Source organism: Cariama cristata, unplaced genomic scaffold, assembly GCF_000690535.1.
Source record: "Cariama cristata isolate BGI_N322 unplaced genomic scaffold, ASM69053v1 scaffold21219, whole genome shotgun sequence".
Taxonomy (NCBI): Eukaryota; Metazoa; Chordata; class Aves; order Cariamiformes; family Cariamidae; genus Cariama; species Cariama cristata.
The window spans coordinates 62,894-89,182 of record NW_009637777.1 but is presented as its reverse complement, the minus strand read 5'-3'; the positions used below and the strand labels follow the sequence as shown (position 1 = coordinate 89,182).

At 46.1% G+C, this 26,289-nt stretch overlaps 1 protein-coding gene across 1 annotated transcript; it reads left to right on the top strand.

The window, feature by feature from the left end:
• On the top strand, nt 1-23,432 carry HTR4 (5-hydroxytryptamine (serotonin) receptor 4, G protein-coupled). The gene is made up of 5 exons (XM_009708484.1): nt 1-26; nt 6,051-6,176; nt 7,158-7,358; nt 20,798-20,951; nt 22,860-23,432. Exons 1-5 carry the CDS (start codon nt 1-3, stop codon nt 23,430-23,432), a joined length of 1,080 nt encoding a protein of 359 aa, XP_009706786.1.
• Nucleotides 23,433-26,289: the final 2,857 nt, after the last annotated feature.

The window sequence follows — 26,289 nt, the reverse complement described above, 5'->3', positions numbered from 1 at the left end:
ATGCAAACCATTGATTTTAATTTACAGCAATATCCACTTCTTCCATTATTAACAGCTTTGAATTACTGAGACTGAATAATTAACATACATTCCTACTTGATGATAGATTATTCAAAAGGCAGATGTACAGAAACATAGCCCAGATGAACATCCTTCCTGCACCCCCAGTGATGCATATGCCTATTTAATGTTCCCCAGGGGAGCAATGCAACATGGCATGGACAAATACTCTCTGGAGAGATCTCCCAAATGCTTCTGAAACTATTATCACAGCAAATGCTCTGTAGACAAGTGTGCCAGTGTGTGTTTCTGACCTGCTGGACTCTATTCAGAGCCCTGGGCTGTGGCCAGCCAAGTCAAATGATGCAGAGCAGGATGCTATTGCTTTCAGGGCAGGGTTGCCTGTGTACGCTGGATGGGAAATGTGGGCTTAAAACATTGCTCTGCTTCCTGGCTGAAGCACCCCTCAGTCTTCAAGCAGGGCAACATCTGGTGAAATGTGGCTCAGTGCTGGCCTTCTTTGGCATTTCCAGAGATTGTTTTGGCGAGTAAAACGCAAAAATCTGTGCACCAAAAAAGATGTGAGGTGGGTAATTCTCTTCAGTGTTTGTTCACTTGCACACCTCTTTGCAACTGATGAGGCTGGAAGGGATGGAGGTCTCTGTACCAAGCAATAAGCTGAGGTTCACTGAGGGAGATGTCTGGGAGCACAGAGCAGATCTAAGTCTTCACCTGCTATTATGGTCACTATCTTTCTTCACAAGCCCAGATAAGAGGAAAACATTTGGGATTCTTACAGAAGGAGACAGCAAGTAAATACCTGCCTTGCCAGGACAAAGCTCCCTTCCACCCAAAACTACATCCCTGCACTCTGAGTGTCATTTCTTAGCAAAACTCAGGGTGGTGAGGCAGTGGCACAGGTTGCCCAGAGAAGCTGTGGCTGCCCCATCCCTGGAAGTGTTCAAGGCCAGGTTGGATGGGGCTTTGAGCAACCTGGTCTGGTGGAAGGTGTCCCTGCCCATGGCAGGGGGGTTGGAACTGGATGGGCTTTAAGGTCCTTTCCAACCAAACCATTCTATGATTCTGTGATTCTATGAATCTATGAAATTCAGTGTCAATCTTCCTCCTCAAAGCACCAAACTTGGCCAGTTGTAACTTCTGAGTTACAACTTCAGAGTTAAAACTTTCTTGCAGCTGTAGGAGTTTTCTCTTCAATGCAGAAAATCCTGCTGCTAAGGAAGAGCAGAGAGGTGTCTGCAGCTATTTCTGTCCTAGCCGCATGGTGAAAATCATCATTTCTCTCCACCTCCAGAGCCCTTTTCTATGGCATCCCTCAAGCTCCCTCCTCCCCCTGGTCCCACAGAACCACCCGTGCCCCCCCTCGAGGGGAGCACTGTGCACAGAGGAGTCGGCAGCCCATCAGGCACCCACGTTGCCCCCGCTGCGCTGCCTCACCCAGCTCTACGTCCCAGGGGTGCTGTCACTGCCGGGGAGGCAGCGGCGGTGAGTACGCCTTGACGGAAGGGATGTGGTGATCCTGAGGAGAGGACGTGATGTGAAGAGCCTGCCCTGGTGCCTGGGGACAGGGCCATCCTTTCGGTGGCAATGGCAGGCGGCAGTTTCCTGTATAGGCACAGCTGCTTTCCAGCGGGAGATGAGTGGGCAGTTCAGTTCACCCATGCATTTACTATGTGTTGTAGTACTGTGAAATGTTTATGTCTGAGTGCAAACACATTGCCTTTAGGATCAGAGTAGCTCATTCAAGGAACAGGTCAAATGAAAATGCTTCATTCCTCCCATCTCCCTCCATGGGATGAGGCCCCAGAGCATCCTGATACCAAGTGCCTTTCCCTGAGCAGCACAGCCACCAGCCTGAGAGCCAGTGTCCCTGCCACGGGAATGGGACAGGGATCTCTCAGCAGGCAGCCTCAAAACCTCAGGGGTTCCCCTAAAAAAGAGCCAGCAGGCTCAGTCACCAGCCCCCCCTCCCAAGGCACTGCATGGTGGGGTGAGAAGCCCTGTCCCTGGCCGATGGCCAGCTCATCCCCCGGCAGGGCTCGGGGACGAGGGAGGTGTCTCTCTCCCTCTGTACACACTGCAGAGTGCAGATGCAAGGTGCTCAAATAATGCAGTGATGAGAATTGTTTCGGAACAGCAGAAGGACGGGCAAAGCTAGATAAGACAAAATATAAATCTAACTCAGCCTGGCTCCGTATAAACTAAACCATCATCATCCTCTTTACCACTGTGCCAGCAGGTCTGTGCTGCCATACTCACTCGGGAGGAAAAGGAACATCTTTTGTACAGCGCTATTCAGTGTGGTTTGACATTTTGTTTCACAGATGCAGCCACGGACCCATGTTAGCCTATTGTGAAGGCTTAGACAGGTACAATTACAGCTCGGCAGTGAAGGTGCTTTTGGTCCCGGCATCCCCATTGTTCCTGAGGCTTTTCATCCAACCCGGTACCCAGCTAGAAGGCCTGTGGCTGAGACCTACCTTTGAAGTTGTTTCTTTTCCATTTGTCTTTAAATTTCATGGTGTCTTCTGCTGCTGCTGAACATTATTAATGAAGGCTCTGGCATTTGGTTGTGCTCCAAATACTAGTGCTTGGCAAGTGTCTGACCTTCCCCAGCCGTGCAGCAGCTGTCTGCAGGAGGGCAAGCGGTGGGCCCAGGGCGGTCTGTGAGGCTCTGGCAGAGGAGAATCGCCTTGTGCATCCCACTGTGCATGGTGCCCATGGGGAAGGACCCGTTCCTGGCTGCTCATCCTTTTCCAAAGGACTTTGCTGCAGTGCAGGCTGATGTGTCAGTAGCTCCCAGCTTCCTGCTTCCCAAAATCGCCATTGCGGGACTTTGCTTCTGGGGAAAATGAGGTCTTTCAGATTGGGTGTATGTGGAGATGGATGGGAGAGAGGGAGAGTGATTTCTGGCAGGGGGAAGAAGTGACATCCTGTTCTAGGAGCAGCTGTGTGGCCAGTAACTGGTTCTGTAGGGTGGCTTGGGATTTGAGTGTTGGGATAAGGAATTAGATGCCAATTACCTTAAGTTTTGAGGAAAGGATCTCTGTATGCAATGTGGAGTGGTCACTGGTGATTGAGAAGCACAGAAGCTGATGCCATTTGCTTGATTTTGCATTTAGCATGTTATTACAAGACCAAGGAGGAAAGCTGTCCAGAGATAGTGTTCACTATGTACTGGGAGTTTGAAAGACAGACCAGAGAAAGGAAGGCAAAGGAATCCACCAAGAGCCATTAAACGTAAGCCCACTCTGATGCAGACCCCTGCAGCATGAGAGAGCATGCAAGGGAGGCACTGCTATGTGCATGTAGGCATTTCATCTCCTACAGGCCGCTGTCAGATGGAATGATGGATGAGGCAGATCCTTTTGATCCATAGGGATTTTCTTCTGTCAGATGGGAGGAAGTATGACTGGACCAGTGTAGGCAAATTGCAGGCAGCAATTGCAAGAACTGCAGACATGAAATCCAGTCGTTGCAAGAGTTGTCCAAGAACTAATGACCCAGGGTGTCAGGAAGCAATGCTCTCCAATAAAACCTGGGAAAGCCACATCTAGTTCAGATGGAGCCTTGTCAACATTTCTGAATGCACCAAAGGATTTGTCCATAGCTACCAGCTACTTGGAGCCTTAATTGCCCTCATTGAAGTTATGCCAAGTTCAGTAGACAACTCTTTCTAATTAAGTGCAAACTCTTTCAGATGCTAAATAAAAACACATCTTGACTTTGCCTTTCTCCTATCTCAGCATCTATAATTGGCTTGCACAAAAAGAAGTACTTGCTGGATGCAAACCCATGGCTATGTCTGACCCCTTCAACATAACCCCAGAGACCTTCCTAAGATTAAGCAGGAGTGGTTTTCCTGACATTAGCACTGGAAACCGGCAGAACAAAAGAAGCGGTCATGCCTTTGCCTTTGCCTCTGGGCTGGGACCATTCATTCCAACACAGGACAAAACCCGCTTCCTTACCAGGTACCCTTCACCCTGAGCTACCCGTACCCGCTCTCCTGGTACAGTGGTACCCCAACAGCCCACCTCCAGAAGGACATGTGCCTGGTGCTGCTCAGGGACTTTTTGCCTGAAAAACCTTGTAGGGAGGTGGGATACACCTAACTGTCCACTCCACGTGATGTTTATTAATCTCTTAGTTTTAACACAGGAGGTTATCTGGAATGAAAAGCTACCTGTGCTCTCCCAGGTCAGAAAGCACTACTTGGCATATGGACATACATTTATGAAGCTAGGATATGCAGTTGCCTTGGACCTCTTGCTTGTTATAGCCATATAATTGCACTGGGTTTTAAGCCTGCATATATCTGCCTAGTGCTGTGTTTTTTCTGTGAAACTAGTGTGAGGCCAGGGCACCTCCTTTCCTCTTCTTTATTTGCTGATAAACATTCTCATTCATCTGGATGAACCTATACCCAGTGATGCATTTCCTTGTAAAACATTGAAAATCAAGGAATTCCTAAGATGTTGTTCATATGAACAATATGAAGAGTCCAACTTCAGCAGGCTGCGATCTGACCCACTGGTGCAACTGACGGTGCGCAAAAAAGTCATACTCAAAGTGGCATCGCTTTTAGGGACAAAAATGGAGATGATGATGAAGTGGATGTTCCACAATGCAGGCTCAGGTTGAAGTCAGTCACTAGAAGCTTATTAACGTGGCGCAGGTAGCGGAGACAGGACTTGAGCAGTCTCTAATCTTTTTTAGCTTTGACAAAATTGAGAGAATTCAGTGAGATAAAGTGTAAAAGTCTGGAATGTGTTTAGTAACTAAAGAGTGACCCCAAAGGAAGTCAAAGTAAAATGAAATAACAGTTCAGTTTTTCAATTACCTGAACAATCCCACAACACTAATCCTGGATGCCAAATACCAGCTCTGTATGCTGTGAAGAAATTTCCCTGCTGAATTAGTGTCAAGTGCTGCTCTTAATGCCAGTTTATTTCAAGCCACACTTGATAACATGAACAAACACCTGTTCTCACACGTGTAATGTAATACGGAAAGTTACACAAGCAGGTGAAGGTTTAGGATGCATTTTGTTCAGGATATATAATTAGAAATAACTTTAAAGGAAAAATGGCTCAAAATTCTGTAATAAAACCAATTTTATGGGGAATTGAATACTATTTCTTGCCTGCTGTGTATTACCTCCCTGCTTTGCAGGCTCCCAAAAAAACCCCCAACAACTTTTTTTGAAACATTAACAAGATATTTGTAGAGATGCAGACTTCAAATATGTCCAACATTGTGTTTCCATGTTATCCTTCTTTTTTCTTTTATTTCTCTTCATTAGCTGAAAGAAGTTACTGATATCGGGGTAGGGGGAAATTGGGTGCTTCCTTTTAAAAAAAGTTATTTTCTTTTCCCTAATGCTGGAAAAGTTACCAAGTGAAAAAGAAAAAAAAAGCTACACTGCCTCCACACTTCTGCAGCACAGAGTGAAGGAAAGAGAGAACAAGGGAAAGGATTATGTAGAAGATTTCAAAATTCAAGATGTAAAATGCTCATCTTGAGGAAAACCTTGGGAAAAAAATGGAAAAACGAAAGGAAACCAAAATACTTCTGCATAGAAAATTACATTATTTATTGGAGTGAAAAGAGAATGAAAACATTTCCATCCAAAGGCTCTGTATTGGAAGGGACTTTCAGAAATCAGGCACAGTTCACTCCAGCTCTGGGAAATGGGCCCCTCCACCGTACGTGTCGGCGTCCCCGCCACTGGGAGACCTGGGTGGGCGCGGGCATTGCGGGTATCCTCTGTCTGTAGCCTTTCTGCTGATGAACACAAAGCCTGGCAGCTTTTCCCATAAATATGAAATGCTCTTTGTTAATGGTGTTGGTGGGAAGGCTGTCTGGCTGCAACAGGCGTGGGGATGCTGCTCTCACACTCGCCAAAACGAGTGGCCCTGCCTGGCACCTCAGCGTTGCCCGGGCGATCCCCTTCCAGTGTTGCTGCAGCTTCTTTTCTTTTCTTTTTTTTTTGTTTTTTTCTTTTTTTTGTGTGTGTGTGTGCTCCCCAGTTCGAGTGAGGGCTTCAGCGTAGCGGAGAAGATCGTGCTGCTCACCTTCATCTCCGCCGTTATACTGATGGCCATCCTGGGGAACCTGCTGGTGATGGTGGCCGTGTGCCGGGACAGGCAGCTCAGGTGAGCCCATCCAGCCGGCCACCGCCTACCCTTCCACAGGGACGCACAGGGGAAATCCCCACCTAAAAAGCCCCATGCCCACAGCTGAGAGCATAAACTGCCGGGATGAAGGGTGTCTCTGGCCGTGCATTGCACCATGGCGATGTCAGACTCTCACACTGGCCTCAGTGCATCCCCACTCGGACTTACACCGTGGCTGTGGGATCATTTTAGTATCCATCCTCTACATTTTTAGCCAGATAAAAAACGCAGATAAATTAGTGAAAAACAGAGCTAAGCAGCAATTCCTTGGAGAAGCAGGTTGGCCTCTACCCCTTTTCTGTCTCAAATTTCCTAACAAGCCCATCAGAAAAACCACGCAGATCAAGGTCCTGTTGCAGTTGTGCTGCACTGCCGCAGCTTGGCAAATGCTGCCAGTGATTTGGGGGGTCACAGGCAAAACTCCTGTCTCGAGGCTTGCTGCTACCCCTGGGAGTTGTCAGACCAGCCTCAGGAGCGGAGTGAGATATTCAACAGCCTCTATTCATGTTCTGCGTGGGATTTTTAATGGATTTAATTCTATTTTATTGTTATGATTTAAAAAGTGCTCTTCAAGTTAAAATTACAGCTTCAGTCTAGATTCTTCTCAGTGCTTTCTGGAAGGATTTTTCTCAATTTACAAGTTAAAATAAAATCCCCCTCCTCCTCCTCAAACTCTCCAATGCAAGCTGTGAGGCTGAGCCACATGCAGAGGCCTGTAAGCATCTATTTGCCTCTTCTGTGTGAGCAGAAAGATGCGTTTATGCAGGGAACACGGTGGATATTTAGCTGTAAAAAACAGGAACAAGCTAGGGGTGACTGTATCAAGTGAGGAGTACATTAGAGAGGACCTTTTAGTGTGATGGAGCAAATTAGACCCAAACAGAAGCTGAAATCTCTGTCTGCATGTAGAGGGTGCTGCACTGAAACTATTCCTCCCTAATTTTGTGATCTGTCTTGCAGGAAAATCAAGACCAATTATTTCATTGTTTCCCTTGCCTTTGCGGACCTGCTGGTGTCGGTGCTGGTGATGCCGTTTGGAGCCATTGAGTTGGTTCAGGACAACTGGATCTATGGAGAGATGTTCTGCCTGGTCCGAACGTCCCTCGATGTCCTGCTCACCACAGCTTCAATCCTGCACCTGTGCTGTATCTCGCTGGACAGGTATGAACAGAAGAGCATAGAGAATAATTATAGTTTCTTTAAGTTTCTTCAGTGTTGTTGCTCATCAACAGTAGCCAAAAGGCAAATATGAACCTGCTGGGAACCTTAGAGCAATAAATCTCTCTTAGTAGCTGATTTTGGATTCAGCAGCTGAATCCTCGTGAGTGCAGAAAAGCTTTGAAAGGGATGAGATTTATATCAATAGAGCAAGCCAGGTTCTCAGCTGCTTTGCGGCACAGCTCTGTTTGCGTTACTGCTCAGACGTGGCATAGTTTTTTCTTTAAAGACAAGACACCTTAAAGATGTATGGAAAGGAAAGACCTGCAGCTGTCGCAGATGGAGGTGCATGGTGCGCAGGACGTTGTTTTAGCAGGGACGTTGCTCTCCGTTATGATGCCAGGTGTTGCTCACTGCCAGGGGCCGCAGGGAAGGCTGGGCTGGGGAATGGCTTGGGGTGTTGTGCTGAGCCCCGACTTCCCAGGGACGGAAACACTAAATTGTCTGGCTTTCTCTTGTCAAAAAAATATCTGACATATCTTTCAAGTGCTATCAGAACTGCTCTTCCTGCTGCTAGCAGCCATACAGGCAGATGAAAACCGATAGTACTAGATGACACATTGTGACATATATTACTAGATTATATGGAGAAAGAGAAAAAAGAGCAAACCCCCCCTAAATTTTATGGCCTATTTTTCTAAGGCATCCATTTGCACATCTCCACGAGTGAAGGCTAACAAGGAGGTAAATAAAGGTGCTGAAAAGGGTGCATAGGCTTTGCGGGAGATCCTAAAAAACTTTCTTTTCTTTCAAACTTTTCTTGCAAAATTAAAATGAAGCCAAAATCCTAAATAATTTATGGCAAACTGTTCTGGTTTTCGGTTGTCTGCAGTTTTTCAGGGTAAATGACAGAACTTTCCATACAAAATAGCAAGAATTTTTCACAAGATAAATACTTAGAAGAAAACATTTTGCCTGTTTATTCTAATAAGCAATATTTAGAGCTTTCATTTGAGTTCTGTGCAGAGATTTCAATACCTTTAAAAATACTCTTTCTTAGTATTACTAATATGGACAAAACCCCATAATCATTCTCATCATCTTCACAACTGGTATTTAAATAGCATCTTTCATCCAAAGAGTCTGTACCCAGCCAGACTTCAAAAGACACTTGACTAACCTCTCCACTGATGGGCAGCGCTCCTTTGTTGCAGGGGAGAGGGGCATGGGCACATGCAGTGTTGTATCTAGAGGAGCTGACGTGCAATAGCTACAGCGAGTTTCCTTATCTGGAAGTTTAGATGGCTGGAACAGAAATAGGAAGCTCATTATCTTAAAAACGTTGACAAATTGCCACTTTGAGCCAATTACCAGTAAAGCAGATGTTAGGCACTGCGCTCTGGATGTGGCCTTGTTACATAAAATGTTGGAGTTTGATTCTCCAGGCTCTTAATTAAACATAGAGGGTTGTGTAGAGAAGGGGACATGAAGGGAAAATATTGTTTTCCCTGCTCCCCTTCACCCCCTGATTTCTGACACCGCAGAGTATGGGGTGCACAGAAGGGAAACTCCCCCCTTTCTCCTGCCTATGCCACCCTCTTGCAGACCCCCACCACGTCCTGAGCTTGTGCTCCTGCTGCCCGTCCCTGTCGGTCCCCGTGCTCCTGGGACAGCCTTGTCTGGGGGTGGCGAAGGGGTTGGGGGCAGCCCTGGCTCTACGACTGTCGAAATGCCTGGCTGAGAGTTAATGTATTAGGGATACAGAACAGAGGTCACAGTTTTGTACAGGAAGATTTTCTTTCTGTAAGCAGACCTGAGGTAGAGTTTGCAAACACCCGGCTCAGTAGAAGGAACTGGAAATGGGGGGGAAAAAAAAGCCTCTAATGAGATGGATTAGATTATTCTGTACTAAATGAAATGTTCAGAGCAGAGTGTGAACACCTGGAGAGGTCTACAGCTCTGCTCTTCCTTCTCTGCTCTTTTATTGTCTGCCCAGGGAGTCTGGAATTCTCTCCCCCAGATGCAGAGCTGCCATAGCGATGGGTGAGCATCGCTGCCTGCTGTCATGCCTAGATGATTCCCCTTCTTTTGGACAGAGGGAAATGGGGAGCTGAGTCTGGGGACCCCCACTGCACCCACTCATCCCAAGTCAATGCTTTAATCACTAGAATACTACACAGAAGAGGAAAACAGCTGTCTTGAAAGCAAGCAGGAGCTGTAACCATATTTTGGAGGAAACTAATCCTCTAAGCTTGTTCCATGTGTTCTGAGAAGGTTTTGGGAAGGCGCAGCACCCCCTGCACTGTCGTCTGAGGGTGATGGGTGCTGAGCTTGAATGAGTCCTGACTCAGCATCGCTCCATTTAAGCGCCTCGGCCTTCCATGGTAAAATTATCCTGCTTTTAAAGGTTTCTACTTACTGAGTGTGTATTTGAACCTCTTGGTGGTACAGAAACATTCTTCCTATTTCTTCAGGGCTAAAAAGATTCTTTAAACTAGAACGAAAAATTGACACACACACTGGCTAAAAAAAAAATCTCACATCCACCAATCTTGGTGCCAAACTGATGGAAAAAAATTGTTTAGAGCTCTGAATGTGAAGGTCCCAAGAGCTGGAGATCATCTTAAGTGTCACAGCAAAAAAAGTGTCTTTCAGAAAATGCCTGTAAACTTTTTCCTCGTGAATGCACTGACAGAGAGAAATCCCCCAATATTTGTCATCCCCCCAATATTGGCCATGTTAGACTAAACAGCAGTCAAATTGCTTGAAAAGAAGCCGAGGATGAATTCTTTAATGAGTGATGGGTATGCTGAAAACTTCTGCAAGTTCAGGGGTGAGAGAGCAGAGCTGCACTGTCTCAGATACAGAAACACAGTCACGATTTTTGTCAGCTGACAAACCTGAAATTGCCAGGTATCAGGGAATTATTTCAGGACACACAAATGCTCTTTCTCTTTCACATGTGTTTACCATACATGTGCTGTTCTTTCCTCTCAGGCAGAGAGAGAGAAGAGGTTCTCCAAACCGGTGGCTGGATGCAGCCTGACATGGATAATTATCGCAGCCTCTATCGTTTGTTTGCTGCTTTCATGCTGAAGAATGACGCCTCTGCAGACTAGATGCAGAGCCGATCTAAATTTTAGGTAATTCCCTGGTACTGTATTTTTCTTGTTTCTCTTCTCAAAATGGCTTTATTGAGTGCTTGTTAGAGCAATGACCACCATACACAACACAATTAGCAGAGCACTAAGATCAACATCCCCGAGAAAGGCTGCTCCTCTCCGAAGGCACTTGAATTCGCCATAGAAACTTTTCTCTGTCGTCTAATCTCTGCAGAGCGTATATAGCTCTTCTAGCCATTCAACCTTCTGTAGAAGTTCATCTGGGATGCTATTTTGACTCCATGGGTAATCACTTGGAGCTTTGCCACTGACATGAAAAAAGCCAGGATTTCATCTTAGACGTTTCAAAAGGTATATTTCTTCTCCCAGTACAAGAAGGCACAATTATATCTGAGTTTGCTGACAGTGAGTGTCAGCTGAAACAGAAAGCCCAAGATCTCTCTGTCTTATGTGAAGAGGAGAATCCCAAGTCAACTGCGTGGCTTTCATCGCTTTCTGTTTGATCAGACACCTCACTATGAATCTGATTGAGTCCCAAGACTACGGGATTCTGGGTTCTCCCAGGACCAAATGTCAAGTTCAGACTACCCACCATGGGGCTCAAGACAGACCAAGGTGCCTCCTGTAGCACTGGACTAGCTCTCCTGAACTGCTGTAAATGAAAATATTATGGAGGTGGGTCAGTTCCTAGTCATCTTCCTCTCTTAAACCTGTATTTCTTCCTCTGATTGATTGACTAACTCATTAACATGGTTTTCAAAATACAACTTAGTAGGACACCAGTAGGGTACTGTAACCATCGCTGAAGTTGTTTAACATCCACCTGGACATCGTCCTTGAGCACAGAAGCAGTCCTAACCTGGCCAGAAATTTCTGTGCTAATTCATGAGGTCTTTCATGTCCCAAACAGTCCCAAAAGACTTTCTTCCTGAGTTACCACTGTATATATTATTTTACATTTCTGCAGTCCTTGCTTACTGGCAGGGTTTAGCAGCCTGATTGGGTAAATCAAAAAACTTGTTGTATAAAAGCAATTGTTTTCTGCCACACAAGCAGCAGACCTTGATGTCTGCAGATCCAAAAGCTGGTACCCTTTACCTAGCAACACTGTCAGGTCTAAACATTCACAAAGATCAAGGACATTAATTTTCCCACTGGGCCTGTTTAATAAACCATTTTCTGATTGAGATGAAACATGAGGTCTTTCCCTCCATCTCTCAGAGGAGGTGTTTGGGTAGAAGAAGACAGGGACAATGTAGACATTTTGATTTTGGCCCTTACCACATCCTTAAGGACGTGCCATGGTCTCTTCCTTGCTGCATCGAAGGAGCTATTGCAGTTGTGCCATGTTATGCTGTGGGTCACCTGGAGCCAGTGACAGTCCCACGTCACTCCTGTGTCCTTTTCACAGAGATTAATTCGCTTTTGCTGCCATGAATTTAGCTGCTGTTCCTCCTCAGCCAGCAGGACAACAGGGATTTTCAACACAGCTTGGGTGGAATGGTGGATACAGAACAATAGATCCATTTTCTGTACCAAAAGAAGGCTAAACCCCACCTTTTAAATCTGACTTTTTCTCCTTCTCAATTTGCCAGCCCCTTGCTGTGCCTGCCCTGGGAGTATCACTTCCAGGTGTGTTTTGGTCTATGATCACCTCGAGAACGGCAAGAAGAAAATTTCGACCTCACTTCATGTCAGTGCTAGAGATGAAAAGTGAAAGTATCCACACTTCAATCACATTTGAATAGATACGAGTACAAAAATTTTCTAAATTCCACCTATTTCTTGAGCACTTTGCCAATTTTAAAAATCCTTTTCCTTTTGCAGACTGAACTCAAAATGTCATGCTGTTTCTGGTGCATATTAGTTAAAATGTGGGTACCCGACAGTGCAGTCTAATAGTGATTAATGACTTGACAGAGTAACCATCCTCTAACCCAAGTGAACAGTGTACTCAGCACGTGGTGTTCACAGCTAGGATTTAACAGGCTAGCAAAGTCCAACTGCTACGCCCAATTTTCCTTTTTGGACTTCAACTACAGACTTTCAAAGCGTACCTCTCCCTTCTCCTGTGCAAACATTAGTTGAGATTTGAAAAGACAGTTTAGTTTTTGCAGTATTCTGCAGTCATCTCCAAGCAACTTCCAGGTCAGCTCAAAATACTCACTCCGATATGAGGAAGAGCAACATGTCTTTCTTTTCCCTTCTCGTCTGCAAAGCCTCACACCTAAGCTTTAAAGGTTACTGGCAGAAACTTGAGTTTCTGTGACATTTTTGGTTGTTTTGGAGTAGTTTTTTGTCCACAGTAAGAACTGACTCCCTGACAGTGTTAAGACGAAGGAATAGATGAGGAGATAATGGTGGGTGGCCCTGAGAAGATCAGAGCGGGTAGATGAATGCCTGGGTTTCTGTGCAGGGAAGGATGACTCAGCCCATCGTTGACCTGCTCTCCATCACCACTGCTTCACTGGTCTTGGCAGCTGGGTTCGAGGAGCACTGACAGCACTGCTTCCTTCACAGTGCTTTATTAAATTTTTGTGAGCTGTTGCCCTTGTGTTCATTCAGACTTTACGGGAGTATGCTTCTTCTAGCTGGTGTTTTTTCTGTGATTCATATATTTCCTGCCTTCTATTTCAGGGCATACAACTATGGGTTTTTTGAGAAAAATAAGTGGTTAATCTAATCCTCAGGACTCAGTTTGGAAAGTCATTTTCTTCAACATTTTCAGAAAGTGTTGCTTGAAAAGACTTTTATCTGATAATATCTTGTATCTATTTTCTATTTCCATTACTGCCTCTGTAAAAGAAAGAAAGAAAAAAAAAGGCATTCAGGCTTTAATTCTCAAAGGCATTTGAGAAAATCTGGAGAAATCACCGCAGGATAAACTGCTCTTACCAGTCAGACACAGGGAGTAAAGTACTGCAGAGACTTAGAGACACTCTTAGTCTCATCTGAAAAAGTATTTTTCCAAGGTATCAAAGGTATCTCAGGGCTCACTGAATTCAAATTTTGCTCTCACTGGGTTATGCTTTTTCATCTCTTTGGTATTCTAATATAAAATAAAGAGTTAGCCTTGAATTATTTGTTTATTGCACATTTTGTGCATACATATCCATTCTTTGTGCCTGTGCAAAAAAAAATAATTGCACTGCATATAAGTGGACAAGGAAGCTATGATAGTCTCCAAATACAGTTAACCTGTTGGGAAAGGCAATTTTCTTCTCCAATATTTGCAGTACAATTTGTAATACAATTACTTTTCAAAGTCTTGGGGGGAAAAAATCAACAGAGAAACAAACAGGTCCTAACTGTCTGTATTCTTGGGCTTAGATGCACATCTGGCACCTCTGCTCTTCATGCAACCAAAGCATCCTGCACTGTCTCTCTGCTTCCTCCAGCTCTCCTGGCTGCGTCCCAGCCCGTGGAGCTTTCCTCCAAGTCTACATCTCTGCTGGGCTCTAGGTACACTGTTTGCCTAGCGTGTTCAAAACATTTGCTATGTAACACGCAACAAAATGGACCTAACTGTGCATTTGTATATTCAACACTGTTCTTACTGGAATTCAAACATACCACATAATCACTGCTAAATAGAGGCTAAAGCAAAGCAGATGTATCCAAAGAGTGTTGGAGCACCAGAGTGACAGATGCTCATTGCGCCATTTACAAACACTAATTAACATTAATGTACTGTTCAGACATCAAATTAGCACAATCCCTTGAGAGAGAGACGATGTTTTAGAGATTCCCAAACCCCCGTGCTTGGCAGTGGCAGTCTGTCTGGAGAAGCAGCCCTCTCCCTGCATGGGTGTGAGAGCCCGTGCAGGGGGCACAGGAGCGGCGAGGTTTGGGTGGTCGCTGGCTCTGCCCCCGCTGCCTGCTGCCTCCTGCTTCCAGTGCTGCATCACACGGTTCTCCGGGCTCATCTCTTTTGCACGGGGTTACAGCCGACGCAGCCGAGGCACAGGGCGATCGACTGGCTCGCCAAAGGATGCCTGGGCCATGGTGGGACCCAACGTTGGGAGCATGATGTCTTTCTCAAGGATGGGGAGGAAGCAGCTGTGCCCAGCGGTGCTCTGCGAAACATCTGCTGGCTGGCAAGGGGTGGGGGGAGGTTATTAGTGGGGAGACTTACTAGTTTTTAAACAGCTATCAGTAAGTAATGATTAGGCAGTCAACCATCTGATTATATGACACAAATTCCAGCTATAGTTTTGAACCAGGCATTAAATCCCCCATGCCCTTTTCAGCTGGAGAGGCATCTGATCTGGTACAGTTCCCAGGTGCTTAGGTGGAGGAACAGAGAGGCAGCGCGGGAAGGGGCTGAGCAAGGGCAAATGGAGACCGTCCACGAGGGCTGCGAGATGCAACACGTAACTGCGGGGTTGTATCTGTCGGCACTCAGCTCGGCAAGAAAACTAACACGGGATTTGCAGAATTCAGGTTCGAGAGTATTAAGATAAATAACAGAGCAGATGGCCATGGCACAGCCTGAGGGATGCACTGTCCTTTATTAATCTTTACAAACCCTCTAGAAATATGGTAATTTATTTTGCCACTGTTGCTGCCAATAACCCTCCACACACACCATCCCTCACGGGGATCATGAAGGAGTCCTCTATCTCTGTTTGGCAACATATGTTTGTTTGTATTACTAGCTAAATTTATCCAGTTCCAATTAACTGTTCTCTTTAGCATTTTTCTCAGTGTAATTATCTCAACACCAGCAGACCGTTGTTTTTCTAATAAGAATTTAATTTTGTTAGATATAATCATTTTAGGACTTTTTTTTCCTGGACCAGTGATGCATAACTTTTTGTTTTATTTGGCACAGTCAGAGACCATAGCTTATTTGCTCAGAGGTAAAAAGGAAAAGAGAAAGAGCTGTTCTTTCCAAAAAAATGTTAAAATCTGGTTATGCAGAGGCCAGAATCTAGTTTCACTGAAATATCGGCAAAGCCAGTCGCACTGTTTTAATTTCACACAGGCACAAATAAATTGAGATCCTAGCTCCTTAGACTTCATCACTTGGTCAGGGTTCAGCTGAAGACTCTGGCCCGGTCTGGATTCAGTGAGGGAGAGGAGGAGTGTGCAAAAACCATGCTCAGATTTGGGGTTTGTGGAGCATGCTAGAGTAGAGCTCCAAAAAGACAAGAGAATTTTTCCAAACTAGCCAAATCCTTATATATAACTTGTGTCCCATGAGGAGAAGCAGCGTATCTCTTCTGAAATAAATGTCCCTGTCACCCGCAAGAGTTTTCCATCGGTGCAGTTCAATGTCTTCAGCATCTGAGCCGGCTGCCTGGGGAGGCAGCCCCGGAGCCCCTCCGCAGGCTCAGCCGCCTCCCGGGTGTCCGGTTAAGAGCAGGGTCCCCTGTGGTGGCAGCTGGTGGAGCCTGGCTGTCTCCCGTTGTGTTTCTTTGGCCTCTCTTTCCTTAGGAACTCACAAACAAATCGTTCCCACTTTGGTGTGTAAGTTTTTTTGCAGACACATCCAGAGCCTATTGTTGTTGTTGCACCCTAACTTTGGGAGAGTGCTAATAGCACCCACAGTTTTCCCACCCTCTTGTCTTCTTTTTTCTAGATTATTTGGGTGGGTGGGGGTGGTAAAAAATTATTCAGTATGAGTATTCAGTAAATTTTCCTTGGCTCATTTTGGCCCCAGTGATGATAAAACATATGGTATGTATATAATTTTATACATGCACATGACACCAAATGGTTTTAAATGTGGGCCACCCACAGAACCAGTCTGTTTAGTAAAGGTGGGTGTCTATTTGTCTGGCTGTGTTATCTAAGGAGCTTCGTGCAGGGTAGTGTCTACATACCCGTAGCTCAAACAAAATTGTATTGCAAACCAGGGAGGTACTTCAATTTTTCTCCGAGGGCAAGGAATTATCTAATGCAGCTAAGTAATTCTATTTCTGTAATGGCCAGGAGACAAGGAAAGAGGAGTGGTGTGATTAGAGCATCACTGATTCTGAGGCAGGAGCTGAGGACTCCAGGACTGCTCTCTGGAGATGTGTCCAGGGCAGCTTTTCCACTGCCACGGGCTTGAGGAGGCACCTGGATACCCCGGCTGACGGCTGGCCAGATGTGCTGAGTGCTGTATCACTACTTGCTTCTCTTTAACCACAGAAACTGGTGTATGTTAACGTTATTGGCCCAGCTGGTTATCTAGATTCTTAGATGTTTGACTTCAGTCTTGACCACAGGTCCCGGTCACAAACGGAGTCTCATTGTGTTGGTGCTTGGTCAGTATGCAGTCTGGCACCTGCACCATTTCACAGAGCCACCAAGTGATGCTGGGCAGGTCACAAATCCTCGGTAGCGAGACATATCTGCAGTGGCCATAAGAGCCACAAGTAAGGCCATAGGAGCTATGGATTTCTTCTTTTGAACCATCTGTAAAATGTTAGCACTTGATTCATTCATGTGGCAAATGTCTGATACGGGAAAGGAAAGTATTATAATAACCTTTGCTTTATGGTGCTACTTGGAAGATCTACAGCTCCAGGAAGGGATTCTTGTATTTCCCCTTGAGTGAAGAATGTCATAACAGAGGCGGAGGAGAGGATGTCTTTCGCATCATCTGCTCTGCTGTAGGTAACAGGGAAGTTAACATTTTCAAGGAGCTGCAGAAACATGGGTCTTGACTGATAATAGTAAGAATTAATATTTAATTAAACTTGGACATCATATTAATCATGTGTATGTATTACATTTTATATTCATCCATCACACTGTCATACCGGTACATAATAGATATTCTTTGTGAGCACAGGAAAACAGCTTTAGCTTGAAATGAAGCAGAAATGTAGAATAAGAAAATGTCTTTATTTCAGCTTTTGATGAAAACTATTGATAATCTTAGAGATATAATTACTTTTCTCTCAGTGAATAAATAGCTGCTTAAATGCCCAAACCATCACATACATCAAATCACCAGCTACTGCAAAAATTGGTGTGACTTCCATGACTTCTGTTAGCATACACAGATTTCTATTATCTGAGTCTCGGGGCCATTGAATGGAAATCCTGCTGAGCTATGGAAACTGGACGGTGTGCTTCTCCGCCTCCCTCACCATCAGCAAAATTGTCACCCACACTGATTGTGGAACCTTGTTACCGATAACAGTGTAGGGCGGGAGGAACCCAGCTAGACTTTATGAACACAAGGGAAGTCACGGTAGCCGCAGTTAGCAAAAAAAAAAAAATATATATATAATCTTTTGACATGTAAGTGGAGGAAAATTGCTGCTGAATCACTGGGAGGGAAGAAATATGAGAGCTTAAGATGTCATTTTTACAGGCATAATTTTTACTCTAATGGCCTTTAGTAGCACGTACAAGTCAGTGTAATGCTGTCAGCTGCAGCAGAGATAGAAGTACAGCAATGTAATAACTCAGACTGCTTGGAAGAATTGTTTTCCTGCTGTAGTTAATTAGTAATGTATCATAGTTTTCCTTTTCTGTTTGCTTATTCAGCTTGTGAAATGGTAGCTGGTGTCTTGGCTGTTCATTCCCATTTATTTATTGAATTTCTTATTTTGCCCTTTTTGCAAATAAATGTAGTCTCTTGTGACTTGCAGTAACTTGCCATCAGGCATGTCACAGGAATCCTTTGATGTCCAGCACTGGGTAGCACTTTCCAGTAAGTATCTCGCAGATAGTAAACAATTAAATATGCCAGATATATCTCCCTTGTGTTTAGAGTCAGAAGAGCAGTTGCAGGTAATGCCAAGAGAAGCACCATCTGTCCTAATAAGCAGTCAAAAACATTACCGAAAATACCTGTTCGAATCCGAAGGTCAGTTTATTTCCTGGGGGAAGGAAATCTGGAGAGCAGGGGGAAATCCAAACACAGTAAGTTCTAGCAACACAGGACAAGGTTACACAAACACATCGTGGCTGTCATGAGAAGGGTCGTTATCCTAGGATCAAAGGAACTATTTATTCTATCCTCTGAAATCATTAAGATATTGAAATCTGACCATTATGGTCTTTATTGTCTGATAGACTTAGAAAAATGTAGGTTGGAAAGGACCTCTGGAGGTCTCTGATCCAGCCCTCCTCTCAAAACAGGGCCAAACTCAAATCCATCTTCCCTTAATTAGGCCACTCAGGACCTTACCCAGTTGAGTTTTGCCATCTTTGAGGCTGGATACCCTCACTTGTTCAACTCGTGATCCAATGAAGGCAAACTCCAAAACTAAGTAAATCCTATTCCTGTAAATTATCCAGCTTCACCTTCTCCCTGGTGGGAGGGTTGTGAGGGCCGTGTTAGTGGGGACGGGAATCAGAGCCGCTGCCTGCCGTGGCTGTTAGCATGAGCTCCACGAGAGGAACATTTCACCCAGTGCTCTAAAATAACAGTTACTGTCAAATATACAGTTTCTTTGAAAGTGAAACTTCTCAGAGGAACAGGCTGATTTTCCTGCACACATGAAACCAGAAGAGAATGTAGAAATGATCAAATTGAAATAGTTGAATGCTTGTTTCAACATTTTTCCCCTGTGACATGTTGAATTTTGTTTCAGAGACGTTTAAAAAAATGTTTTCTTTTGACACTTTGATATTATTTCAACCCTTTGTGTGGAATATATCATCTGATTTTATCAAAATAAAGCAGTTCAGTTGACTCCACATGATTTTTTAAAAAAAGTCTTAAAAAATTTGGAAATTCTTAGATTTTTGTGCCTGTTCAGCACAAAGATTTTGGTTCCCACTCAAATCTTAATGAAATTAATTGGGCAGCTCAAGGACATCTCTCTAATACATACGCATAAACCGTGTGTATGTGTGCATTCACACATATCTTACTTTAATGTGCTGCTGGCACTTAGAAATTCTCACAGGCATCTCCCCAGGTTAGTGGTCCAGCTTTAGTATGTGTTTGCTAATTTAATGTCTCTAATTCATGATTCTGCTGACCTCATAAAATTGACTTTTATAGGCATGCAGCAGTGAGGCTCTCTCTACGTATACATTATACCTTGATGTTGAGGCTTGACTCGAAAAAAATCTCTGACAGAGATCATTCTTTAGAAATAGTTATTGAAACTGTGGCCACTTCTTCAATGCAGTGCTCATATCCTGTGAGGCACCATATTGCATCATTTCTGTGCTTACCAAATCTGGAAATTACATCTGCCAGATGATCATTATTCATTCATTAAGAAAATGTATTAACCAGGCACATAGCTGAATGGTGTATTTAGTTATCCAGAAGACCTGAGAATTTATGGGCACTTCTTGTGTCTTTGGACCCCAGTTCCCTATCGCAGCTGTGTGGACATCAGTACTGGCCTGTTTCTACAAAGTGTGCTGAAATCCAAAAATCTAAAGATTACAAATATTTCATTGGGAACCTGAGACAGACTGTCAGGTCAGAACCACCAAAAACCTGCAATAAGATGATATGTTTGCTGATCTGCTATGCTTACAGGCATATATTAATTTCGGAGCAACGAGATTTCCAGTTTTGAAGCACCTTCTTGATGTAGAAATCTGCTAGCAGGTGGGTAGCACAGGGACCAGACAAACGAAAGAGTTGATTTCTTATCTCTTTGAGAAGACATTTTTGGTTCATAGCTAGTTATTTTAAGAGTAGGGGCCTGTTGTACTATGAATATGTTGGGTGGATCAGGAGGAGAAAGGAGAGTGCAGGGCACGTCCCCTTGATGGTGAAAAGACTAGAAGCCCCCCCATGGAGACATTTTCCCTGTCCTTGTGGCAGAAGGTTAAAGCCCAGCCAGACGAGGGGCTGATTCCTGGGAGGTAGAAAGGGAGCTTGGTTATGGAAAAACACACTTCATTTTACTGACATTTTCACAGCTTTGAAACACTTTGTTAATTTGCAATAACAGCTTTTGCAGTCTTGTCAAAATAAATGTCCATGGCAGTTAGGAAAACCCCAACATTTACTCAGTTCTGGCTAAATGGAAGGAAGGTGTGGGCATTCATCGCGGTAAGGAGGGTGCAGGCAGCTTTGTGACTAAGTGCAGAGGGAGAGGAGGGCTGAATATGAAGTCGCTTCAAACCATGGCATTAATCTGTGCCTCATTTTCCCTAGCCAGAAAACAGGAAATCCTGGCTTTCCCCTGCAAGGCACTATGAAACCTCATTTACTTATGCTGTGAAAATATCCTGAGCTCCTTGTGTGAGAGGCAGTCAATGGAAAGAGGCTATTGACTATTTTTTTTTCTCTATTTTGAAAGGCAGGAGAAACAAGCTGGAGAAAATGCTTTACAGTTTTATTTTTAGAAGACTTAGAAGTCTCCTTTGATGATGGTTGTTCTCTCACTTTTCTTCTTGCAGGTACTATGCTATTTGCTGCCAGCCTCTGGTTTACAGGAACAAGATGACTCCATTGCGCATCGCTGTAATGCTTGGAGGGTGCTGGGTAATCCCAACATTTATTTCTTTCCTCCCTATCATGCAAGGCTGGAATAGTATTGGCATCATTGATCTGGTGAGTAGCTAAGGAGGTACACCAACCCGGTATCAAATATATTCGGTGCTGTATATTCTTTGGAAAGCAATATTCAGAGAAAAGAAGGCAAGAGAGGCTGAAGGAAAAACTTCTGTTATCAAACAATTTCTGGAGAATGTCTTTAAGGGGTTTTTAAATGACTCTGTCCTGGAAGGACTGACACAAAGATAGTAGTGGCTCTGGGAGAGGATTTTACCGTGTCTGCTTATCAGTTCAGTGAGTAGTCCTTGGAAAACACACCAAGCCCCAGCTGGCTCCGAACAGGCACCTCAGGAGTCCTCAGTTCCTCTTGGCCTCTGCAGCTCTCAGGCAAATGCTGGCCTCTGCCAGCTCAGCTCGAGGGTCCCTCCTTGCCGTGCTAGTGATGTTTGGAAAGCCAGGAAACCCATACTTCCCCAGAAGGGATGGTGCTTTGGGCCAGGCTTGTCAATATCCCCTGTCTTGGTGTGAGCCTTGAAGTGGAGGAGAAGGTGAAGTTCCCCTGTGCAGGTCATTGTCAATTTTCCCCACCGCAGTCTGGCTTCACTTGCAGGATCCTGTCTACAGGGGAAGGAGTTCAGAAATGCAAATCTGCTCTCTTTCTAACGTAGAGATGCAGGAATTAAAAACGGCCAACTGTGAAAACACCTTATTTAGAAGAGCTTGTTTGAAGAGATGTGGCGTCTTCTATGCCAAGTCTCAGTCAAGGAGCTATGAATAATTTTTGGCTCACGGAGAATAACAGGTGCAAGCTGCCAAGCCTCTAGACGACGTGATAAAGCCCAAATTGCTTCCAGACAAGCACCTTTAGAACATGCAGCTGGTAGAAAAGGGAGGTGCATTCTGTTTATTTAACAAACCATGTCAGGTATCTGATTTCTTCCACTGATTTCTTGCCCCCACCTTTTCAGAAAAGACTCGGCACCCAGCTGTCTGTGCCAGCTTTTCTAAACACCAGTGCAAGCCCTGCCCTTACTGGTAACTTGCTGGTGTTCGCCGTGCAGTAGCTGCATGCTGAGCAGTAGTGCAGGGTTCAAACAGCACCAAGTGAAAATGCTTCATAGTTTACTTAGAGGTAAACTTCCTCACATGCCCAATTAAATAATTTTGATATTATAGTTCTAAATAGGAAATGGGGTTTGTTATTCTCTTGTTGGAATGAACACCAGAAATCACGGGCCTGATGGACCTGCAGTGACATTGTTTTGTAGCAAGAGGAGCCTCGGAGAACTCCTGTCTGTCTTAGTTATGCCCCCCGCTCTCCAAACTCACATGCAAGACCCCTTTCTTCGTCTGCTGTCTCTGTTCCCATCACAAGTCATTGACTCGATCTCAGCCTATGGACTCAACCTGCAGACTTCTCCTGCCTGGGCTGCTGCCCACAGCCTCTCTGCCTGGGAAGCTCAGTGTTGCCCCCCAGCCTGGAGCTGTCCCCCAGCTGTGGCAGCCTGGTCCCTTCCCTGTCCACCTGGTCCTTCCCTAAGACCCCTGTGGGACTCGGCTGGGTGAAACTTGTGCATCCTTAGTGTTAAACCACACCCTGATGAACAGCACTGAGCACGGCAAAAAAGCGTGGCACGAAGTGAAGTTACGCCCCTTCGCTGTGTCTGAACTGGGGAGTTAAGCTGATTTTCACTGGCCAGGTTGAGGCATGCTCTAGGTTGCCGGAGCTGCGACGCGGGCTGGTCCAGCAGACCTGGGGACCAGCAGGGCCAGAGGTCCCATGGTGTGAGGACAGGCAGGAGAGGCAGCAGGGGGTAAGGCAGGTACCGTGGATGGGAGAGGGGAGGAAGGAGACAGAATCAGAAAGTGGCGGTGAGGTGTCCCGGCAAACAGACTGCTGGTATTGGAGAAGTGCTGAACTTCTTTCCTTCTTCTTTGTTCTTGTCCTTCCCCACCCCGCCCCAGATTCAGCAAAGGCAGTTCAACAAGGCTTCCAACTCCACCTACTGCATATTCATGGTCAACAAGCCATATGCCATTACCTGCTCCGTGGTGGCCTTCTACATTCCCTTCCTCCTGATGGTGCTGGCCTACTACCGCATCTATGTCACGGCCAGGGAGCATGCCCGCCAGATCCAGGTGCTGCAGCGTGCAGGGGCCCCCACCGACAGCCGGCAGCACCCCCCGGACCAGCACAGCACGCATCGCATGAAGACTGAGACCAAAGCTGCCAAGACCCTGTGCATCATCATGGGGTGCTTCTGCCTGTGCTGGGCCCCCTTCTTTGTCACAAACATAGTGGACCCTTTCATAAACTACACGGTGCCGGGAAAGCTGTGGACGGCTTTCCTGTGGCTGGGCTACATCAATTCAGGGTTGAACCCTTTCCTCTACGCCTTCCTGAACAAGTCTTTCAGACGTGCCTTCCTCATCATCCTGTGCTGTGGCGATGAGCGATACCGAAGGCCTTCCATCTTGGGGCAGACAGTCCCCTGTTCCACCACCACAATAAATGGATCGACTCATGTACTAAGGTGAGTGTTTCTTGGGTGCCGTGAAATGCCTGGAGCTACTAGAAAGAGTACTTCTCTTTGTAAAGGATTGGTTTCGCTTTGCATTTGAAATATCTGGTCGATTAAAAGTTTAAAAAGGGAGGGGGCAAGAGAAGCACCCAGAAATCCTTAGGGTGCTCAGACACCCTGGGGTTGTAGGTAACAGATACGTGTTGGCATGTGCACTTTCTCCAGAGGTGTGTCCAGGGAAGAGTTGAGAGAATGCAGAAGTCGTGTATGCGTTTTGGCACGCCCTGCTCTTTGGTCTGAGGGGAGCAGCTTGACCCCACGGGGAGCGTCTTGGGAGAGGCTGCCTACTCCATCTTCTCTAGGAAAGGGATCATGACACCCCCTCCCCGCATTGCCCCTTCTCAGGTTCTGCCTTTGTAGGCCCACCAGCCACTGCTGCATCTTCTGAACTAATGAAAGGCATAGCATGAACTTCCCCAAATGCCCTGACCCTGCTGGGGCACTTCAGTGCCTGTCTGGGAGGAGAGGTGCTGGCCATTTTGTTTTAGCAGCTCAGAAGATGCTGGGGTGTCTGCCTCTTACTGTAACGCAGCCAAAGGCTGTCCCTGTGCCCTGGGGGGGCCCTGGGAGCTGAGCGTGCCTCACACAGGCTACAGGGCATAGCCTGGTGGTTGGCGGTTTGGGGGTCCCAGTGAATTTGGACCTCACACACCCCACCCTGCACCGAATGCCACAGTGCCTTCACTGCAAGAGGAGAGCGTGTGGGCTGTGCCCTGTGGGGGTAAGAGGGGTTTGGAGGGCTTTGTGGTATAAGACAGCCTCTGCTGTCTTCTCCTCACCGAGTGGAGAGGTGGGAGGCAGAGCATGGGAGGAAGGGAGGGAGGGAAGAACAATTATGTCTCCCGTAATAGCAGAACAAACTGCAGTCTCTGAATAAAACCATAGGTGTTTCTGTGATTTGGTTCTTTTGGTAGATGGGTTCATGGCTTTTCACACGCAAATAAGGGCTTGGTAACTGTATTTGCGTTCAGCACTTATCCCGCCCAGAGACTAAATCAGACACTGAGCACTTCCCAGCTGAGTCTGATCTGCTAGTTTGCCCCAAGAATAGCAGAACAAACTGCAGTCTCTGAATAAAACCATAGGTGTTTCTGTGATTTGGTTCTTTTGGTAGATGGGTTCATGGCTTTTCACACGCAAATAAGGGCTTGGTAACTGTATTTGCGTTCAGCACTTATCCCGCCCAGAGACTAAATCAGACACTGAGCACTTCCCAGCTGAGTCTGATCTGCTAGTTTGCCCCAAGCACCCTTCTGCAGTGATCTCTGAAGTGTGGGAATTAGCCTTTTAATGGATGGGAGATGGGGCAGGGCTTGTCACAACCTTGAGACAGACCTCTCAAGCTTTCTAAATCATGAAGGACATTGCAATGCATTTCTCTTCTGCTGATTAAAAATTGCTCGGTGGCCATGGTCCCAGAGCCCTCTGTCTGTGATGGATGCGTGGCACCGTGCCACGCTCAGCCTGTATTTATATTGGAGCCGTGCTCCTGGGGACAAGCCAGATGCTCCTCTGCTGCAGTTAAGAGGATTGAGAGAGCAGCCCTTGTTGGATGCAGCTCTCGATCCTGCAGTGAGCGAGCCAGTACCTCTGGCTGGGGAGCTGCAGGGGCGAACACTGGAAATGCATCCCTGAGCGGGGAGGGAGGGCTCGCTCCCATCCCTTATTAACCGGGGCGGCTCCATGCTCTCATGACTGCACCCGGGTGCAGGGGCCAGCCTGGTGGCCTAAACGCAAAGAGAGGCATCTATTTTGGCTAGTAAGCACAGCAACAAGATGCTTTTTGTTGAGTAGACAAGGCAGAGAGACAACAGGGAGCCTCTCTTAGGTGTGGGTCGGAGATGTAGAGGGCAGGGAGCACGTCAGCCCAGAGGGTGAATCGCTTCGGTCTGTGCGGACGTTTGACCTCCAAGTGTTGCAGGTGGAAATCCCAGTGACTCCTCGTGTCTCCAGGTTGTCTTGCTGCTTTTGCATGAAATTAGCTCTCTGTGAGACCTCATCATCCTGCCTGTGGGATAGGTGGGCACAGGCCAGCACTGCCCTGGGGAGGCTGGGCAGTGGGGATGGGCTCCCGAGCGAGCAGCCGAGGAGGCTCTGCACACCTCTGGGAGGGCTGAGCTGCTGGTGGTTTCCTTCATTCTCTGCTGCGTGTCCCTGAGCTGACAAACTCCTCATTTTGAGACTCTTTTTAAACACATCGATGTCTCTGCGGCGGCCAAAGCAAATATGAAGAGTCACCTCTCCTCCAAAGCCAGGGGTGGGCACGGTCTCGGCTGCCTGAGCCAGCTGGGGAGGCTCTGGTGGGCTGCAGTAAATGGTGGATCCCACTACGGAGCTGAGATCAGGCTTTCCTCATTTCCAGCTTCTCCCTACCACTTGTACCACTCTGCTCCCACACAGAAGTTATCCATGGACATGTATAACAATCCTGTCCATCTAGGTGTGACAACCATTGCAAAAGGCCCTGTAAGAACCAAACCTGCACAGGGCATCTTGTCCATTTCTAGCTTTTATGAGTACTTTTAGGGATAAAAGCGTGTCGCTTCAACATACAGATTCAACATGTCATCTCTCTTCAACATTCAGATTATCTCCTGCCTTTCCATATCGCTCCAGCTCCGCAGAAGGCACTCGCTTCCCACTGCCGCATCCCCTCCTCCCTCCGCGTGCTGGAGGGATGTGGCTCTGCACATCAGCACTTCAGAGAGCAATTATTTTCTGTTCTCCTCAGCTTTGTAACTGATGAGAAAAGCGTGACTTCTTTCCCTGGTGCAGATTATGCACTGATGATGATAGAGGTGTGGAGATTAAAG